Raw genomic sequence first — 17,859 nt, 5'->3', positions numbered from 1 at the left:
GGGGTTGAAAGCCAGGGGCTTTCAATTCTAATACTAAGAGGCATAATCTGTTAAAAACAATAAACAATGCCACTCTCTCTCATTCACACTCCTGGAACTGGGTGGGAGAGAGAGGAACGGGTTTCCAGCAGGTCAGGAATTGAGCATATTCTTGGAGAGTTAGTTTCATAAGGGCAGGGCCTGTGTTTGTTGTTGCTGAGTGCCTGGCACAAGCCCAGCATGCAATAGGTAGGCAACGTGTGTTTGCTGAGTGGGCAAAAAAATCAATAAATGAATGACCACTTCATGTGGCAAGCAGCACCTGTTAGGTATATTTTAGAGAAAAAAGACGCATGCTTCGTGAAAATATACAGAGGGAGAAGGGAGCTGGAGAATTCAGACTTTGAAATCAAAGAGGGTCAGATGGCATTTTTCTTTGTATCAACCGTAAAAAAAGAGTTTGGTCTCCACATGAATAGATTGTAGAAGGATCATTTAACTTTTCAAAGGGAAACAGACCCCTCTGCTCTTTGAACCAAACAGTTAATGTGCCTATTTAAAAATCAATCCCTTATTTTTTTCATTTGAACAGATTCCGGAGAGCTTCTGCTTAGAAACCATTGTCTGCCTATGGAGTGGTCTTGTCACTACTTGGTCAATTTCCTCTTGCCATGTCTTTGCACACATGGGGCCCTCTGACCAGAGAATCAGCTCCCAGCTCCTCTTTGTCTAAAGCCCACTGACGCCTCTAGAACCACTTCAAATGCCAGCATCACCCTGATTTCCCGTCTCTGCATCTCTGATTCATCATTGTATCATATCTGAATCTTCTCTATGACAGCTATCACTTTATTACTTGAATTGTTAGCTATTTATTTCCGTGTTTTATCTTCCCTTTCTCTCTTTTCATTCCACAAATATTTATCGTTCCTTTCTAAATGCCAAGTAGGTCCCGCGGTTACTGAGATGAAGAAGATGTAGCTAAGCCTCGGAGGAGCTTATAGGCCAACGGGCGTGAAGGGAGGGGAACAGGCTTTAGGCTCCGAAGAGGCACGGGCTGATTTTAGCCACCTTTGTGCGCCGTAGCTCTGTGCCTCAAATGCAGCCAACGCTTACTGTGCACTGTGGAGTGTATATGTGAACCGATGCACCTCAGAGTAATAAAGGAAGTGGCATTTCTTCCAGCACCCTGCATTCTCAGCCTCTTTTTTTCATTTGCTCCAGCTCTCCCGAGTCTCCCTCCTGATAAACATGCATCAGAAGGTGCAGCCCAGCACCGGTTTTCTCTACATGGCCCCCAGCCCCACCCTGCCCCGCCCGGCTGTTCCCCACCACCTGTGGCTTTGGGGGATGCTTCAGGATGTTTCAGGAAATGGAAGACACAGCATGTGTGTGGGAGGAGTGGTTGAAGCCTCGCTGTGATTCACCTGGACCTCCAAGGAAGTCACAGCTGCCCTCTGGAATGGCCACATTCCATGGGGAGGGGCTTCAGGACACGCTACCTCAAATACGGCACCTTGGTATATTGAATATTTTATACCCGGAAGTCAGATTCCAGGCTCCTCTGTGGACGGCTTTGTCTTCCTTCCCTGGCACCTCCAACCCACCCTCTCTACCCAGGAACTAAGGTGAGCTTGACAAACCGCATATCACAGCATGCCATAACCTTCAGCAGCTTCCAGGGCGCAGAGAATGAACGTCAGCTGACCTCCCCATTCCCTGTGCTCTGGCTGCAATGGCCCTCTGGCAGCTCCCAGATCACACCAAGCTCTTTCTCACCCCAGGACCTTTGCACTTGCCATGTCATCTACCTGGAGTGCCCTCCCAAGCCCCAACCTTGCCTGGCTAGCGTCTTATACTACAGATCTGTGCTCAGATGTCTCCAGATTCCTGGAGATACATTCCAGGTATCTCCTATGAGGAGCTGTGCAATGCCCTCACTCCATTATTGCCACCCCTCTCTATCACATTGCAGCCGGCCTTCCGGATCCATGGGTTCAGAATCTGAGGATCCAACCAACAGTGGACCAAAAATATTCACAGAAAAAAAATAATGCAACAATATAAATAATACAAATAAAAATATACTATAACAATGATTTACCTAGCATTTACATGATAGTAAGTATTATAAGTAATCTAGAGATGCTTTAAACGATCCAGGCGGATGTGCGTGGGTGATGTGCAAATGCTGTGCCATTTTATATGTGGGACTTGAGAATCCTAGGATTGTGGTATCTGCTTGGGGGTGTCCTGGAACCAATCCCCCACGGATCCCGAGGGACAGTTGTACCTTATTCCCTTCACCACACTCATCACACATTGTAACTATTTTTCCTTATTATTTTAAAGGCATTTTGTAGTGTGTCTCTCCTCACCCACTAGATCAGAAACCTCCCAAAAGCAGGTGTGATTATGTCTTGTTCACCACTTTATCTCCATCATTGTCCCTGACATATGGTAACTACTCAATTCCTTTGTGATGAATGAATGATGTGAGTGTTGGGGGAAGGAACAGGGGCCTGGATGTTCCTTTCCTAAGGTGTCTCGTTCATCTGCCACCAGCAGCAAGTGTTGCATTGAAAGGACTCCAGCACCATGCTCACCACGAACTCATTCTCCCCACAGATATATAAGAATCATCTACTGCGTTCCCAGGGTTGGGGTGCTGTCCTAGGGGTTGGGGAGAGGATGGTGGTGAAAACATCAGACCTAGTCCCTGTCCTCATGGGGCTTCCAGTCTAGTGCGGGGACGGGCAGACTCTGAAGACATAGCATCAGTCAGTGAGCTTGAGCAGTCAGGGCTGACTTCCTATAGGAAGCAACGTTTAAGCTGAACTTGAAAAGACAAGTAGGACCTTGTTGGCAAAGAGCATTGGCCAAGGTGTTGGAGGGACCTGCAATAGCAGGTCGGGGGCAGGAGTACACTGAGCCCCTCGAATCTAGATTCCCTGCACCAGTGAATTAAGGCCAGTGAAATCTGTCCAGTGCTCCCCATCGTTTCCTGAGCAGATCGAATGGGACAAGGGCCTCAGGGTGCTTCAGGAAATGGAAGACACAGCATGTGTGTGGGAGGAGTGGTTGAAGCCTCGCTGTGATTCACTCGGACCTCCAAGGAGGTCACAGCTGCCCTCTGGAATGGCCACATTCCATGGGGAGGGGGTTCAGGACATGCCACCTCAAATATGGCACCTTAGTATATTGAATATTTTAAGCAGATGGAATTTGAGAAATGGCAGGTGCAGGAAGGACTCTTTGACCTTTCCCTGAAGGAGGTCACAAGACCTTCATGTGAGAGGTTCCCTCTCTGTACCTGGAGGAAGGAAGCATCTTCACTTTCAAGGGATCTGAATAAGCCACCCTGTTGAGTGTGCCCAGTTTACTGCCCTTAGCTCAGATCCTTCTATCCTTCACATTTTCCCATGACTCCCCACCCTTCATCCAACCCAGCAAAAAACGCTCAGCTTGAACCACTTCTGTGGGTCTTCATTTCCTTATAAAATCTCCTGCGTCACCTAAAATGTATACGAACTAGACTTGTATCCTTTTGTCTTGTGAATTCGTCTTTTGCTACAGGGGCCCCAGCCAAGAACCTAGAAGGGTGGAATGAAGAGTAGACCTTGAAACAAGGATTTAGGAGCAAAGGGTTTATGTGACAAGGGGTCCCAGGAAGCTGATGGAATGAGCTAGAAGGGAAGGAAGCCAATACAGTTACCTTCTCAAGGTTATTCTGGGGGGGCACTGAGAAACTCCGGGAGAGAGTTGACAGCATTCATCCCATAGTTTCTCCATGTCCCCCCTTCTTATCCCATTTTCTAATTTTACCCATTAGGAAACACTCCCAAGGGGCCAAGGAGCATACCCAGAACTGCCCGCTCATTTTGCACATTTCATTATGCACCCACTGTGTGCCAGGCCCTGGGCTGAGAGCTGGGCATGCGAGGTGAAGGAGGAGCATGTACTTTGTCCTCCCAAGCATGCATCTGAACCATCCCCCTGGAGGGACGAGGGGGCTGGGTATGCACCCAATAAACAGTCACTGGTCAAGGCTGCTCCGGGGGTGGCATCAACTCCCCAGCACTTCTCACCTTTCTCATGTGCAGGCTGAGTGGGCTCCAGTGCCCTGAGAAAGCCCTGGGGAAGCATCAAGGATGCTGGCACTGCCAGGAAGAGCGAGGGGTAAGAGGATGTGGGCAGGGTGGGATAACTGTCGGCCACATCTGCCTCCTCCCTTTCACAGAGGGCTCTTTCCTGCCCTCAGGTCTCTACCCCAGTGCCACCTTCCTCAGAGGCTGTTAGGTAACAAGAGCACCCTAATGGCGCTGGTTCCGGGTTCTTCTTCCTCCCCAACACAGGCCCGCCAAAAGGAGCCAATCAGAGGTCACGCCTTCCCGCCTCAGCCTAGACCCAGCCCCTCAGCCAACCAGCGACCCCCACGTAACGTCCCTAGGCATAAAAGACGGAGGCTGCAGAGCCCTCGCTCTCTTTCTTCTTCCACTTCGGCTCTCCCTCAGACTCCTCCAATAAAGATCTCTTGACTGCAACCGGTGTGGCGTGGTCTGAGTCTGAGCCTACAGAGTCACCCTTTCATTGGTGCCGTGACTCGGATTGGGACTCCCTGCCTTTGGTGGGACCCCAATCCCTCTCAGGCTCAGACCAGGCCCCGGTCAGTCTTCGCCCATTTTCCTGTTCGCCACGCTCTTCGCCCACCACCGGCCTCATCTCGGTAAGTTTTCCCCTCCTGGGCCTACCTCTGGGGCAAATCGCCAGACCGTAGCCACTCCCGTGACAAACACATTTCGCCCGACGCCCCTACGGCAGTGGTAGGCCCCTATCATTCGCTTCCCCTCCTCGACACGCAGGGAACGGAGTTTTCTCCCTCTCCTCCTCGCCCCTCCGGCCTGAGCCTCCACCCCGCGCCATACTGTTGGCTACATACAAAATCCTGGTACCAGGTGGCTCACGGTCCCTCGGCCATCCTGTTGGCCCTTCAGTCTCTTCGCCTTGGTGACGACCAACCGAAGGCTCTGAACCTGGTTACAGTGTTCGGCTAATTAGGGGACGCCCTCTTAGCCATCACTGCCCCTTCTCCCACTATGGGAGGCTCCGCATCCCTGCCGGCCGACTTTCCCCTAAAATGCCTTCTAGACAATCTGGCTACCCTAGGCCTTGCCGCCGACCTCAAACCTAAACGCTTAATCAAATTCACAACCCCTTAAACAACCAAAATAAATGGCCCATTTATAGGCCTCTAAATATTGTGAGCGAACAGGAGAATGGGAAGAGATCCCCTATGCCCACAGCCCCGTATAACCCTCAACATCGTATCACTGCCCTCACCTTCCCCCAATCTTAACTCCATATCACCACCCTCAGCCCCACCCTCCGGCCACCGCCCGGCCAGCGGCAGCCCCGCCCTTTACCACTTCCCCCAACCTCTCTCTCCTTTCCCCTTCCTCCACAACCCCTCCAGCTCCCTCCCCTCCGCCGCTCAGCCCTCCCACCTCTCGTTCCACATCACACCTTTCCGTCCTCGCCCCTCTTACAGAAGTTACACGAACAAAATATATTGTTCCTGTCCATGTTCCCTTCTCTGTGACTGTCTTGTCAACGCTTAGGCTCATACACTTCTAACTCCACCTCTTACAGCAGAATTTCTCTAACCCCCTCCTTCTCAGGAAGCGCAGACCGGTCTAGGAGCAGGCCCGTGCTTATGCAGATCAGGTTCGCCAAACAACCCCAGCCCTACCCATCGGGGCGCAGGCAGTCCCCGAACACGACCCTGGCTGGGACTATAACTCCCAGAACGGTGTCTTGGCCCGAGACCACTTCGCCACCTGTTTAATAACAGGTCTCCACAAGGCAGCCCAAAAGGCAGTCAATTTTGAAAAACTTCACGAAATCATTCAGGAAAAACATGAAAACCCGTCCGCCTTCCTCGCCCGCCTTACACAGGCACTCCAACAATACACGAACATAGACCCCGAAGTCCCCGACGGCAGGCAACTTCTCATGTCCCATTTCTTTGCACAAAGCTTCCCAGACATTCGGGCCAAACTAAAAAAGCTAGACAGAGGTCCCTTTACCCCGCAGACCGAGATCCTCACCACTGCATTCAAAGTCTACCACAACCGTGACGAGCAGGCAAGGAGGCAAAAGTGCCAGATGTTGGCTCAGGCCTTCAAGGCCTCAACCCAGCCTATCAGACACCATGCCTCTATGTCCACCACTCACTGCCAACCCCCTGGACCCTGCCTTAAATGTGGGAACAAAGGTCATTGGGCTCGTGAGTGTCCTAATCCCAGGCCACCCAAAAGACCGTGCCCCAAGTGCCAACAATCCGGCCACTGGGCGACCGACTGCCCCAGCTCCCTCGGGGGAGCTGGGCCAGACCCCCGTCCTGAAGCCGATCTCATTGGGTTAGCGGCCTACGACTGACGGGGCCCTGGGACCTCTTCCCCGACACACACCATCACCACGCAGGCGCCCAGGGTGCCTCTTACAGTGGATGGGCGTCTCGTCATTTTCCTCCTTAATACTGGAGCTACTTTCTCGGTTCTGCAGGAGTATTGGGGCGCTGTCTCCACCTCTGGCCCTCCCATAGTCCAGGCACGAGGCCAGACCATACGCCCAACGACACCCCACCTAAAGGCTCCTACCACGACCCTGAGGAACGACCGCTTCCTCCAAAAAACATAGGTGAAAGAACTCAGACTGGATAAAATGGTCTCGTTTTCCAGAGCACCCTCTTTACCTTCCTTTTTACTCTTTGTCTATCTGTCCCTCCTACTTCCTTCAACACCTCATACAACCACCTCTCCCCTTCCACTAGCTCCTAATTACCTCTACAAGACTCTCAACTTAACTCACACTCTGTTAAACCAGTCCAATCCTTCCCTGGCAAATGACTGTTGGCTGTGTATCTCTCTATAAACCTCTGGCTATGTTGCCACTCCCATTCCCGCAAAAAACTAGGTCTTCACCAACTTGACCTACCACTCTCATTATGAAGGAAAAGACCCTTTCCAACTTCTAAATATGCAGTCATTAGCCGACTTCCCCATCTCTGATACGACTAAAAATACCATGACAGGACGTGCAACCCAACTTTTGCTTTCTTACGTTTCCAACCTCACCTATTACACAAGCAATAAAAAGCCCATACACGGCCCTGTAACCACAAATACTATTTTAACTTTCCAAGCCCCTTTATGCATACAACGCAACCTGTCATCTGGCCTGCCTCTAGGGCACCTACCACCACATCAGTGTAATTACACCTTTCAACTTCAAGCCCCAATGGATCATGCTAGCTTTCGAGTCACCCAAACAGCTCCATTCAACCAGCCTGTCCGCTTCTCTGGGCCCCCCAAAATCATCACCTCCTCCCTACTCAACAAACAGTCCAGGTTCTGTAATAGCAGACATACTCCCTGCATGACCATTCACCCCTGGACTCCCTGCAGCAGCGCCCCCACCACTAGTGAGTGCCTTCTCATCCCCTCTTTCAATCGCTCTCTCGAATGGCTCCTGGTAGATACAAGACGTTTTTTCCTCCAATGGGAAAATAAAACACAGGGAGCCACTCAGTTTACTCCCAACACCCCTTTCCAGCCGCTCACTGGAGCCACCTTAGCAAGTACTCTAGGAGTATGGGAGAATGAAAACAACAAACTCACACACCTTTTTAACATACATAACGAGTTCTGTCTACCCAGCCAAGGCATATTCTTATGTGGAATGTCAACCTATATCTGTCTCCCCACTAACTGGACAGGCACCTGCACCTTAGTCTTTCTAAGCCCCCACATTGACATTGCCCCAGGGAATCAGACCTTATCAGTACCCCTCAAAGCTCAAGTCCGTCAGCGAAGAGCCATGCAACTAATACCCCTACTTATAGGGTTAGAAATAGCCACTGCCACAGGGACTGGAATAGCCGGCTTGTCCACGTCATTATCCTACAACCACACCCTCTCAAAAGATTTCTCAGACAGTTTACAGGAAATAACAAAATCTATTCTTACTTTACAATCTCAAATAGACTCTTTAGCAGCAGTGACTCTCCAAAACCGCCAAGGCCTAGACCTCCTCACTGCTGAAAAAGGAGGACTCTGCATCTTCTTAGGGGAGGAGTGTTGTTTTTACACTAATCAGTCAGGGATAGTGCGAGATGCTGCCCAGCGTATTCAGGACAAGGCTTCTGAGATCAGACAACGCATCTCAGATTCTCGTTCCTTCTCCTGGGACACTCTAAAAATGCCTCTTTTAGCTTGGGTCCTACCATTTCTTGGACCCCTCTTAGGCATAGCGGCCTTGTGTATTCTCCTCCCTTGCCTAATAAAGTTCATACAACAACGAATCTCCTCCTTATCTAACCAGACTTTTAACCAGCTTCTCATTAGGCACTACCAACTCCTAGCAACCGAAGAAGACGACCAGGACTCACCTACCCATGGCCTCCACCTCCAGGACCTGTAATTTCTTAGATTTCCTCCAGGCCCTCCAAGAAGATACGTGGCTCATAGCAGATCCTTCCCTGCCATAGGGATGGCTCGCGTCCATAGATGACCTCTACTTACAAGGGACATTTTAGACTTCACACCCCGGGAAGTGTTCGCCTTCAGCACCGTCTTCTTTGGCCTCCTGCTGTTGTTCTGCCCCTACAGTCCTCCAATATCCCTTCCCACGACGCCCCCGTTCAGCAGGAAGTAGCCAGACGAACAGTGACGCCCACCTCCCCACTTCTTAAAAAACAAAAAAGGGAGGAATGTTAGGTAACAAGAGCACCCTAATGGCACTGGTTCCGGGTTCTTCTTCCTCCCCAACACAGGCCTGCCAAAAGGAGCCAATCAGAGGTCACGCCTTCCCGCCTCAGCCTAGACCCAGCCCCTCAGCCAACCAGCGACCCCCACGTAACGTCCCTAGGCATAAAAGACGGAGGCTGCAGAGCCCCCGCTCTCTTCTTCCGCTTCGGCTCTCCCTCAGACTCCTCCAATAAAGATCTCTCGACTGCAACCGGTGTGGCATGGTCTGAGTCTGAGCCTACAGAGTCACCCTTTCAGAGGCCCTGCCTGACCACCCATCTAAATGGCACCCAGCATCTCATTCCTTCCTGGCACTGCACCCCACTTGTCCCTTCATTACACGCCCACGGTTTTGAATCACTTCTTTGCAGAATGTGGAATGATATATTCATCTACATTTTGCCGTGTCTCCTCCACTAGATTGCAAAGCCGTGCTTTTCTCATTCCCCCGTATCCCTGGGCACCTTCCACCAAGCCAAGGTCCTAGTAGGTGCTCAACTAAATAGCCTTGGAGGGAATACATTCTTGTCAATTCCAACCTGGGAGTTCTGGACTCTGGGGCTAAGACCTAGAAAAAGATTTGATAGATGGGCCTCTGGGACGCTCAGAGAGGCAGTGATCTGTCCAAGGTCATACAATTGGGGATACACACCTGCACCCCATGGGGGCAGAAGTCCTGATGATCCACCCGACTTCCATCCCTCCAGGGCCCCATCAGGGGGACAAAAAGCTCCAGGAGTCCTTGGGGCTCCTCTAGGCTACCCAGGAAATTGCTCTCAGCCAATTCCTGGTAATCTTCTCAGCCTCATTCTCTCCCCACTTTCCCCAGCTGAAGAGGAAACGGCTCAGACAGCTGTGGAGCTGGGACTCTCTCTTGTTGAGATGCATTAATTTGTAAATATCTTCATTTATATGTAAATGCGGAGTCCCGCGCCCCGCTGCCAGCCCTGATGGGGCTCTGCAGCCTGAAGAGGCAGTCGCCCCCAGCATGGCTGGTTGGGAGGGCCGACAATCCTCCGTGATCCCGTTAGGCTCCAGAGGGTCTGCTCCTTCCTTCTCTCTCCCTTGGTGATCACCAAACAGGACGGCTCAGCTCCCTGGGATGTTCTCTGCTTGGGAGACTGCCCCTGTCACCGAGGCTCAGGGAGAAGGTGGGGGAGACTGGCCCCCATGTGGGGAATAAAAGAGCACTGGCTCCTGAGATCAGGCTTAAGTCAGTGCCGCTGTGTGACCTCAGGCAAGCCTCATTCCCTCTCTGGGCCTTGGCTTCCACAACGGAAAAACAAGGGGTCTGGTCAAGTTCATGTCATTCCAGAGGGAGACTGTTGGGCCTTGCTGAACTTTGACCTCTTCTGTAGTAAGAACAAGGCTAGAGAAAATGATTAATAATAATAATACCTTTCTGCATTCATGGGGTTGTTTGTGCAGATCAAAACAGAAAGAGTGCATAAAAGGAGGTTTTATGAGATTTGTAAAAAGGTGAGTTTTTTTGTTTTGTTTTATGGTGGGAGAAGGAGAGGTTTTCTAGGCAATGGCAGCAAACATGTACCACATAGAGGCCGGAAACCAACACTTCACTTGAATGCACGCCATCAGCTCCTCGCAAGCTGCAGCTAGCCTCTTAGTGCTGTCATGTTCCTTTGGAGGTCAGGAAACCCAATTGTGGGGTTACCAGCCCCAGATTTCACTAATGCCAGGAGGTGGAAGAGGCAGGATTTGAACTCAGGCTGTTGGACATAAATTTCACTGAAATTCCACAATTGTACAAAGCCAATCATGTCAAGCCTGCTCTATGGCGAAGAACCTGAAGCAGAGAGAGAGAGGTTAAGGCTCTCATCCCAGGTCATACAGTAGGCAGGGACTGAGCTGGGATTTTCATCTGGGTTTCTGGTAGCAGGGCTTGCCCTTGAGGCTCCAGGGGGCAGGAGAGGGTGGTGCTCAAGAATGTTCTAGATGGTCCCTGGGTTTCTCTCTTAGCTAGAAATCAGAACCAAGGGGTCCTAGAGGCCATGCTTGTGGCAGTGGGTGGCTTGGTGAGGAAGGAATTCTCAGAGACACAGTGACCGGCAGGGGTGGGCTGGCTGGCATTAGGTTTCTGGGAGTGGTGGAGATTATTTGGGGGTTCACTTACTACAAAACCATCTGTGGTTTCCAGAATAGCTATTTTCTCCAAAATGAGTTTTTATCTCCTTTTTCATCTTGATTGTAACTGGCTTGTTTTAGGTGTGCTTTAATATTTTAAGGCACTGTAATTTCTTTTTGGAAGCAGGTTCAGGAGAAATCATAGCTAGATGGATGAAGGAGTTTGTGCGGCTGTTCACACACCTCTTCACACACCTTCACGTCCACATTCTCAGCATGGTCCTGGCACAGAGCCCAGAGAGGAGGAGGACCCAGCCAGGCCGCCTGGGGAGCACACTCACCTTCCCATTTTTACAAAAGCAGGCAGAGGAGGATGCCTGGGCCAGATTCTCGGTGCAGGGCTGGACTCACCCTTTACAATCTCCTTGTCCCATTTTCTAATTTTACCCAATAGAAAAGAGGCCTGAAGGGCCGAGGAGCGAAGCCTGAGCTGTCCACTCATTTAGCAAATTTCATTATGTACCCACTGTGTGTCAGGCCCTGGGCTGAGAGTTGGGGATGCAAGGTAAAGGAGGAGCATGTGCCTTGTCCTCCTGGAGCTCCCGGTCACAGAGACCCACAGCCCATGCTGGACAGTAGGGCCTCCCCCTCCTCCAGGCTCAGTCTAAAGACAGCACAGTACCATGCACTAGCTGGGACATCCACATAGCATGGTGCCACAGTGCACGTCATGTGGGCTTGCTGGCTGCAGCCCCCCTCAGGGTGCCTGATGTAGCATGGTTCCCCTCCAGCTTTGGAGCAGACTACTACTTTCAGGCTGGGCACCTGGCAAAGCATTTGGCGGTGTTGCGTGGAAGAGTGTGTGTGTGCAAAGCTGTGCACTCTTCATGAATGCAGTGAGATTCCCTCTGAGGAGGGGTGGATACTGGGGCAGTTGCAGCCAACCAGCTTTGGGGGATCAGTTCAGCTAAGCTGAGGGGTCCCATGGGTGGAATTGCTTGAGTGGGGCTCTGAAGGCTGATGAGGAGTTTACCAGATGACCAAAGGGAGAAAGGCCTTTTGAGAAGAAGGACCAGCGTGTGTTAAGGGTCCAAGGGATAAAACAGGACTAGGATCTTGTAGGGAGTTTGTGGGAAGGAGGTGGAGCCACACACATAGAAAACGGCAGGCTCCAGAAGATCGAGTCAGCTTGATTCTGCCGCCCACCTCCTGGAAAACAGGGATGCGGTAGGAGAATCGAGCATCTCCGACTTGAGCACTGCTCCTCCCCACCCTGCTGCTTCTGACCTGGGCGTCCAGTTGCTTGGGGTCGTTCTCTCTTAAGCTCGGGGCCCTTATGGCCTTGGAGCCCACAAAAAACAGTAGAACATGGTGTATGAGCTTCCAAGCCAGGCAGAACTGCTTCACCGCCCAGCGGTGTCATTGCTGCCTGTGTGACTTGAGGCCCGTTGCTCACCCTCTCTGGGCCTCAATATCTCACTTGGAAATAAACGGAGTTTGGAAAACCCACCTTCCAGGACTGTTGGAGGAGCTGGCAGAGGAGGCCAGTCAGAAGAGCAGTGGCCGGGCCCTCTCCTGCCTCTTCCCTCCAGGGGATGTCCCTCCAGGGAATGGGTCCCACTTCCATAAGGGGAGCCCCCAGTTCTGTCTTCAAGCCCAACAGCACAGAGGGATTGATGTGAAAGGGCTGGAGAACTGCCCTCCGCCCCACTCCCCATCCCTCCTCCCTTCCCCCGCTGTTCCCCGGCCGCCCCCAGGCCCTCACCTCACAGTGGACTGGTACACCAGGTCCTCTCGCTTGCGGTAGTTCTCCATGTGTGAGTAGTTGGTGGAGAACATGGCGTCGAAGGTGAAGATCTTTTGCTTGATGGTGCCACCATCCGTCACCTGCCACAGAGCACAGAGATAGCCGCACGTGAGTGCTCAGTGGGCCCCGGTCACCCCTTTCCCCAGGACACTGACAAGATGCAGGCAGGAAGCCCAGAAGAAGGACAGCCCCCATCCTGAGAATAAGGTAATCACCGAGGGCTTCCTGGAGGCAGCGATGTTTAAGTTCCCTCCCGAAGGAAGAGTAGGAGCCAGCCTGGCAACAGGTGGGAGTTTTCCAGGCAGAAGGAACAGCAAAGGCCCTGCGGCAGAAAAGAGCAGTGTGCGCTCAGGGGAAGCTTGCTGCCTTCAGAGCACCTGGAGCAGAAAGGAAGTGGGATGAGAAGAGGCTGTGAAGAAAAATGTGGGCCAGATCATGGAGGGTCTCCACAGCAAAGGAGTTCAGCTTCTCCTGAAGGCGGTGGTCCCCAGGGCCAGGCTTAGATTCGATTTACAAGCTCCTCTGGCTATAGATTGAGGATGAATCGAAAGGGGCAAGACTAGAGGCAGAAATCCAACATCCTGGCACGGGCGATGCAGAAGGGGACAGCGTGGGGCACTTGCCCTCCTCTTGGGATGGGCCAGGACAGAGGGCATGAAGTCCCCATTTCACCTAAGAATGCGGAAGTGGGAGAAGGCAGGGAGGTGGCGATGAAGCCCGCGCTGGAAGCCCAAGGCTGCCGGGCTGTCCTGCTGTTCACGGCTGATGGAAAGCGAACTCAAGCGTCCCGTGCCCTCAGCTGCCGCCCGCCTGCCTCCCCACATCTGTGCTGCCTCCAGCTAATGAAAGTGTTACTCCACAAAGCAGCAAGGTATGTGTTGTCACTGTTTCAATTATTTATCTGTTTACTCGGCTGCAGTTTTCCGCTTGTCTCAGCAACTCTATTATAGACTGGGAGCTTGCAGCCTCTCGCAGCTCAGCTGGGCTCCGCGCTAACAGCCTGCAATGGGGAGGCCTCATGCCTGGGCCTGGAGAAGTGGAATTAGCTCCCTGCGGCTCTGCGTGGTGGAGGCAGCGGGGAGAGGGGCTGGGAGAGGGGTGGCTAGGGACGGGTGTCTCCAAGGGGCTGGGGTAGGGGGGATGCTGAAAGCAGCTTCCCCAGGCAAAAAGGTGAGGATTGGAGTGCGAATCTGCCCCCCTGTCCCTTGCCTGGGAGTACTGGCTCTAGACACAGCTGGGCTCCTCTGGACACATATGTACCCAAGCTGACTTGGACCACATCTGTCTGACCTAGGTGGTGTTGCTACTGGTTTAGGAGAGACTCCATGCATCTGGCCAGCATTGGTTGAGCAACCAGCTGTGTGCAGACACAGGCTATGTCTGTACCGGTCACTTTCCATAGACTGCAATCTTTGTAAAGAGTAAGGTGGCCTCTGTGAGGACCGGGGTTGGTTAGAATCATGAGAAGGCCTTCGCAGGCTCTGGGACCCTGAGAAGAAGCGGCAGTGAGACTTCCCAGGGCACAGCTTCTCCTTACCCCTCCGTAAGCCCACACCCCTCCTGTCTCTGTTGGGACTTAGCGACATGCACACGCGTCACTTTCTTCCCCTCCGAGGGCTTGGCGCTTTCTGATCATGTGCAGAGGGGAGACAGAGGACCACTTCCTCCCACCTGGCTGCTTCTGCAGCACAGGCCCAGCTTCTGAAATGGGACCATGAGAATGGAGGAAGATGAGGAGGAAGGGGACAGGAGGATTCTCCTTTCCTCCTGGGATCCCTGCTGGCACTCACCCCAAGAAAGATGCCCACCCCTAACCAACCACACCTTGACTCTGCGTCCACTGTCCTCACCCAGAAAAATGTCCCTGAGTTGACTGTGTCCAGCTTGGCACGGGGTGGAGAAGAGAGTTGGCTGCACTTGGGATCAGAGCTTCCATCTCCCCACCTCCCAATGTCCCAGCCTGGGGTGGAGGCCAAGACCCCCCAGGGGCTCCCCATTCTCCATGCACCCTCTTCCCATCCCTGCCTCACCCATTTGACTTTTTTACAGCCACTAAAGTACCTTTAAAGCAGGGCCTTTTCACTTGGGGGGTGATTTCGCTCACCCTACCCACCAGGGGACATACAGCAAGCACGGGAGACATTTTTTGGTTGTCACAATTGGGGAGGAGAGGTGCGGTTTGGTACTGGTGTCTAGCTGATAGAGGCTAGGAAGCTGCTGACCATTTCACAATGTCCAGGACAGCCCCTTGCCCCCCTCCCAAGAATTATCTGGCCCCCAAATGTCAACAGTGCCCAGGTGGAGAAACCCAGCTTTAAGCCCATCACATTGTGTGGCCGTACCAGGTCCCTGGGAACAGAGCCAAATAGACAAGAATGTTCCCATTTTGCAGGTAAAGAAACAGGCTTGGAGAGGCAAAATGATTCGGCTGAGGCCCCACACTAGGTTCCTGACAAGCGTCTGGCTTCCGGACCAGAGTTCACATCCCATCCCATCAGGCTGGAAGAGACTGCAGGTGAGCTGAATGCCTCTCAACGTCTCTTTCACCCCTGGTGGCCGGGCTCATTAAGAGAAAGGATGTCAGAATCTCAGTGGAGGTGTGAGGATTTTTCTCCCAAAGTCATACAGCGGAAGGCGTCCTGCCCATTTAACTGGCAGCCCGTCTTCGGGCCTCACCTCCCTTCAGGCACTGCTTTTTTATCTCCTCCTAAAATGCGGCAGCTCTTATCGTCCCAATCTCAAATTTCACTCCATTTTTTTATTACACAAAAGAGAAAAAAAACCTGTCAGTAAAACTGTCTCCTCAAATTTATTCGCCGAGACTGAGGGTTTTATTACTAGGAAAATACACCCGCACCCCACACGTCCACACACATACCCACGCACCCCAGATACAGCACTGAAGAATTAACTGAGTCGTAAATCGCTGTTTCAGGCCGAGGGACAGGGGAGTTTCAAGGACAAGCCTAGTTTTCCTTTGGTTTTATTTACATCTGTTTCTCTGGGGCTGTGTCTGGGGCCTCACTGTCAGCCAGAGGAGTAAATAACTGCTTCTGTGAAACCTGCTTCAGGCAGCTGGAGCCAAGTGCTTATCTCGGCTGCAGGGTGAAGGATCTGGAGGGCAGGCCCCACTGTCCCAGCTCTCAGTGGTACACACTCCCTCCTCCCTCAGCCTCCCGGAAGGTAAAAGAAATGGGAGGCTCAGACATGCTCAGGTGGGGCCAGCGGGCGAGCAGCTATTTGCAAGGATGTTATTCTGTGGTTCCTGGTGGTTAGAGGGCACAAGAAAGAGGCCAGGTGGGAATTGGGGATTAGTACAGGCTGTGGACAGAAGGTGCGGTGGGTGTGCTGGAAGACACCTCGCCTTTAATTCTAGAAACATTTCTCCACACCTGAGACATACAGGGGCAGTTGCAGCCTCATGGCCGAGAAGGAAATAAATGGCCGAGAAGGAAATAAATTTCAGACACGGTCGCAGCCCATTTTGACCTTATTCACAAGAGGTACACAGTCCACAATTAGCTGAGGTTCCAGTCAGTAAGATGATGGCTGCAGCAGCAACAGGTAATTACCAAGTGTTATCCAATGATGTTCTGATGCTTCTGAAGGAGCCAAGAATCCCCCTGGAGGGAGGGGTGATCATGGAAGGCTTCCTGGAGGAAGTAGACCCTTTTCAGGGAGTGCTTGGTCCTAGGCTGGCTCTTTCTGCCTATGGGAGGCTTCGGAGCATGAAGCAAGGCTGATTTCCTCCATCCCCAGTTGAATGTTTGATTTCGGTTCCTAATTCTGTGCTCTGAAGAAGTCGTTCCACCTCCCCTAGTCTCAGTTTCCTCATCTGTGAAATGGCGATAAGGCAACATTCCTCCCTGTGAGGATGACATGAGCCTTGTAGAGTCCCTGGTGGGTGGGAAGTGCTCACTCGTGGGGTATTTTCACGAGCACTCACACTTTTCTGGACCATCTCTTTTTCTGTGTCCCTCCCCACCCTCCAGAGCTCTTTCTGTCTATGGGGCTGGAGAGCAAACTGTCTCTTGCTAAAATGCCAGAGGATGTGGAATTCAGTAAATGAAAGAAGGGAGCCCACACTCAGAGAGGGAGGCAGGTGGGAGGTGCCAGAAGGCTGGGTTGTGTCTATAAGGAGTGGGGTACAGAGCGCAGGGACCGAGAATTTGCTAGTAGTCATCGTAGCAGCTTCAAAACAGAGTGCAGGGATGCTCTGAGTGAGTACCTGGAGGCAGGCAGGTCTCATGGGCTCTGAGAGGCTCCCATGGTGCCAGTGGGCAGGGACCACCAGGCCAGGGCAGACTGACAACAGCAGAGCTGACAGGGCAGACAAGGTAAGCCAAGCCCTGCGGATGTGTGGATTTGTCTGACAGGGCAGACAAGGTAAGCCAAGCCCTGCGGATGTGTGGCCCCAGAGTGAGAGGCACTTCTGAAATGAATGATTTCATTCACTCCATATTCAACAGACTTTTGTTGAACAAACGAACAGGTCCTTGAATATGAGCTACTCCTAGAACATAAGCTCTATGAGGATGGGTGCTTTTTTTTTTTTGAGACGGTGTCTTGCTCTGTCACCCAGGCTGGAGTGTAGTGGCGTGATCTCAGCTCACTGCAAGCTCCGCCTCCCAGGTTCACACCATTCTCCTGCTTCAGCCTCCCAAGTAGTTGAGATTACAGGCACCCACCACCATGCCTGGCTAATTTCTTGTATTTTCAGTAGAGACGCAGTTTCACCATTTCAGCCAGGATGGTCTCGATCTCCTGATCTCGTGATCTGCCCGCCTCGGCCTCCCAAAATGCTGGGATTACAGGCATGAGCCATGGCGCCTGGCCGAAGACGGGGTCTTTATCTGTCCTGTTCATTGCTCTGTTTCCAGAATTTAGCAAATGGCACTCACTTGATGAATATCTGCTGAATGAGTCAATGAGTGAATGAATGAGTGGAGACCTTATCATGTGCCAGGCACTGGGAATAACCTGAAGAAAAGGGAAAAGGCCCTTGCTGCTCTGTGATACAGACTGGCCCCAGGACAGCCTGATGTGCCTGGACCCTGATCTGTCTGGGACTCCGTGGTAAGAGTAGCCCGGCCCAGGTGGGACAAGTGGCCTCAGACCACCCCGGATGTGAAGCTCCAAAAGGAACCAGCAGGTTTTCTCTTTCTTAAAGCTCCCAGCATTAAT

General features: G+C 52.1%; 1 protein-coding gene across 3 annotated transcripts in view; it reads right to left on the bottom strand.

Moving 5' to 3' along the window:
- The window catches only part of IGSF21 (immunoglobin superfamily member 21), a 275,822-nt gene that overhangs the window by 88,767 nt on the left and 169,196 nt on the right, over positions 1 to 17,859 (bottom strand). For all 3 annotated transcript variants that reach the window (XM_032759092.2, XM_058443781.1, XM_032759093.2), the window contains one exon: positions 12,634 to 12,755. In XM_032759092.2, the coding sequence (XP_032614983.1) occupies positions 12,634 to 12,755 (122 nt within the window). The remainder of the gene's footprint in view (positions 1 to 12,633; positions 12,756 to 17,859) is intronic.

This window comes from Hylobates moloch, unplaced genomic scaffold (genome assembly GCF_009828535.3).
Source record: "Hylobates moloch isolate HMO894 unplaced genomic scaffold, HMol_V3 SCAFFOLD_9, whole genome shotgun sequence".
In the NCBI taxonomy this organism is placed as follows: domain Eukaryota; kingdom Metazoa; phylum Chordata; class Mammalia; order Primates; family Hylobatidae; genus Hylobates; species Hylobates moloch.
Note: the sequence above shows the minus strand (reverse complement) of the source record. Positions and strands in the feature narration are given on the sequence as shown.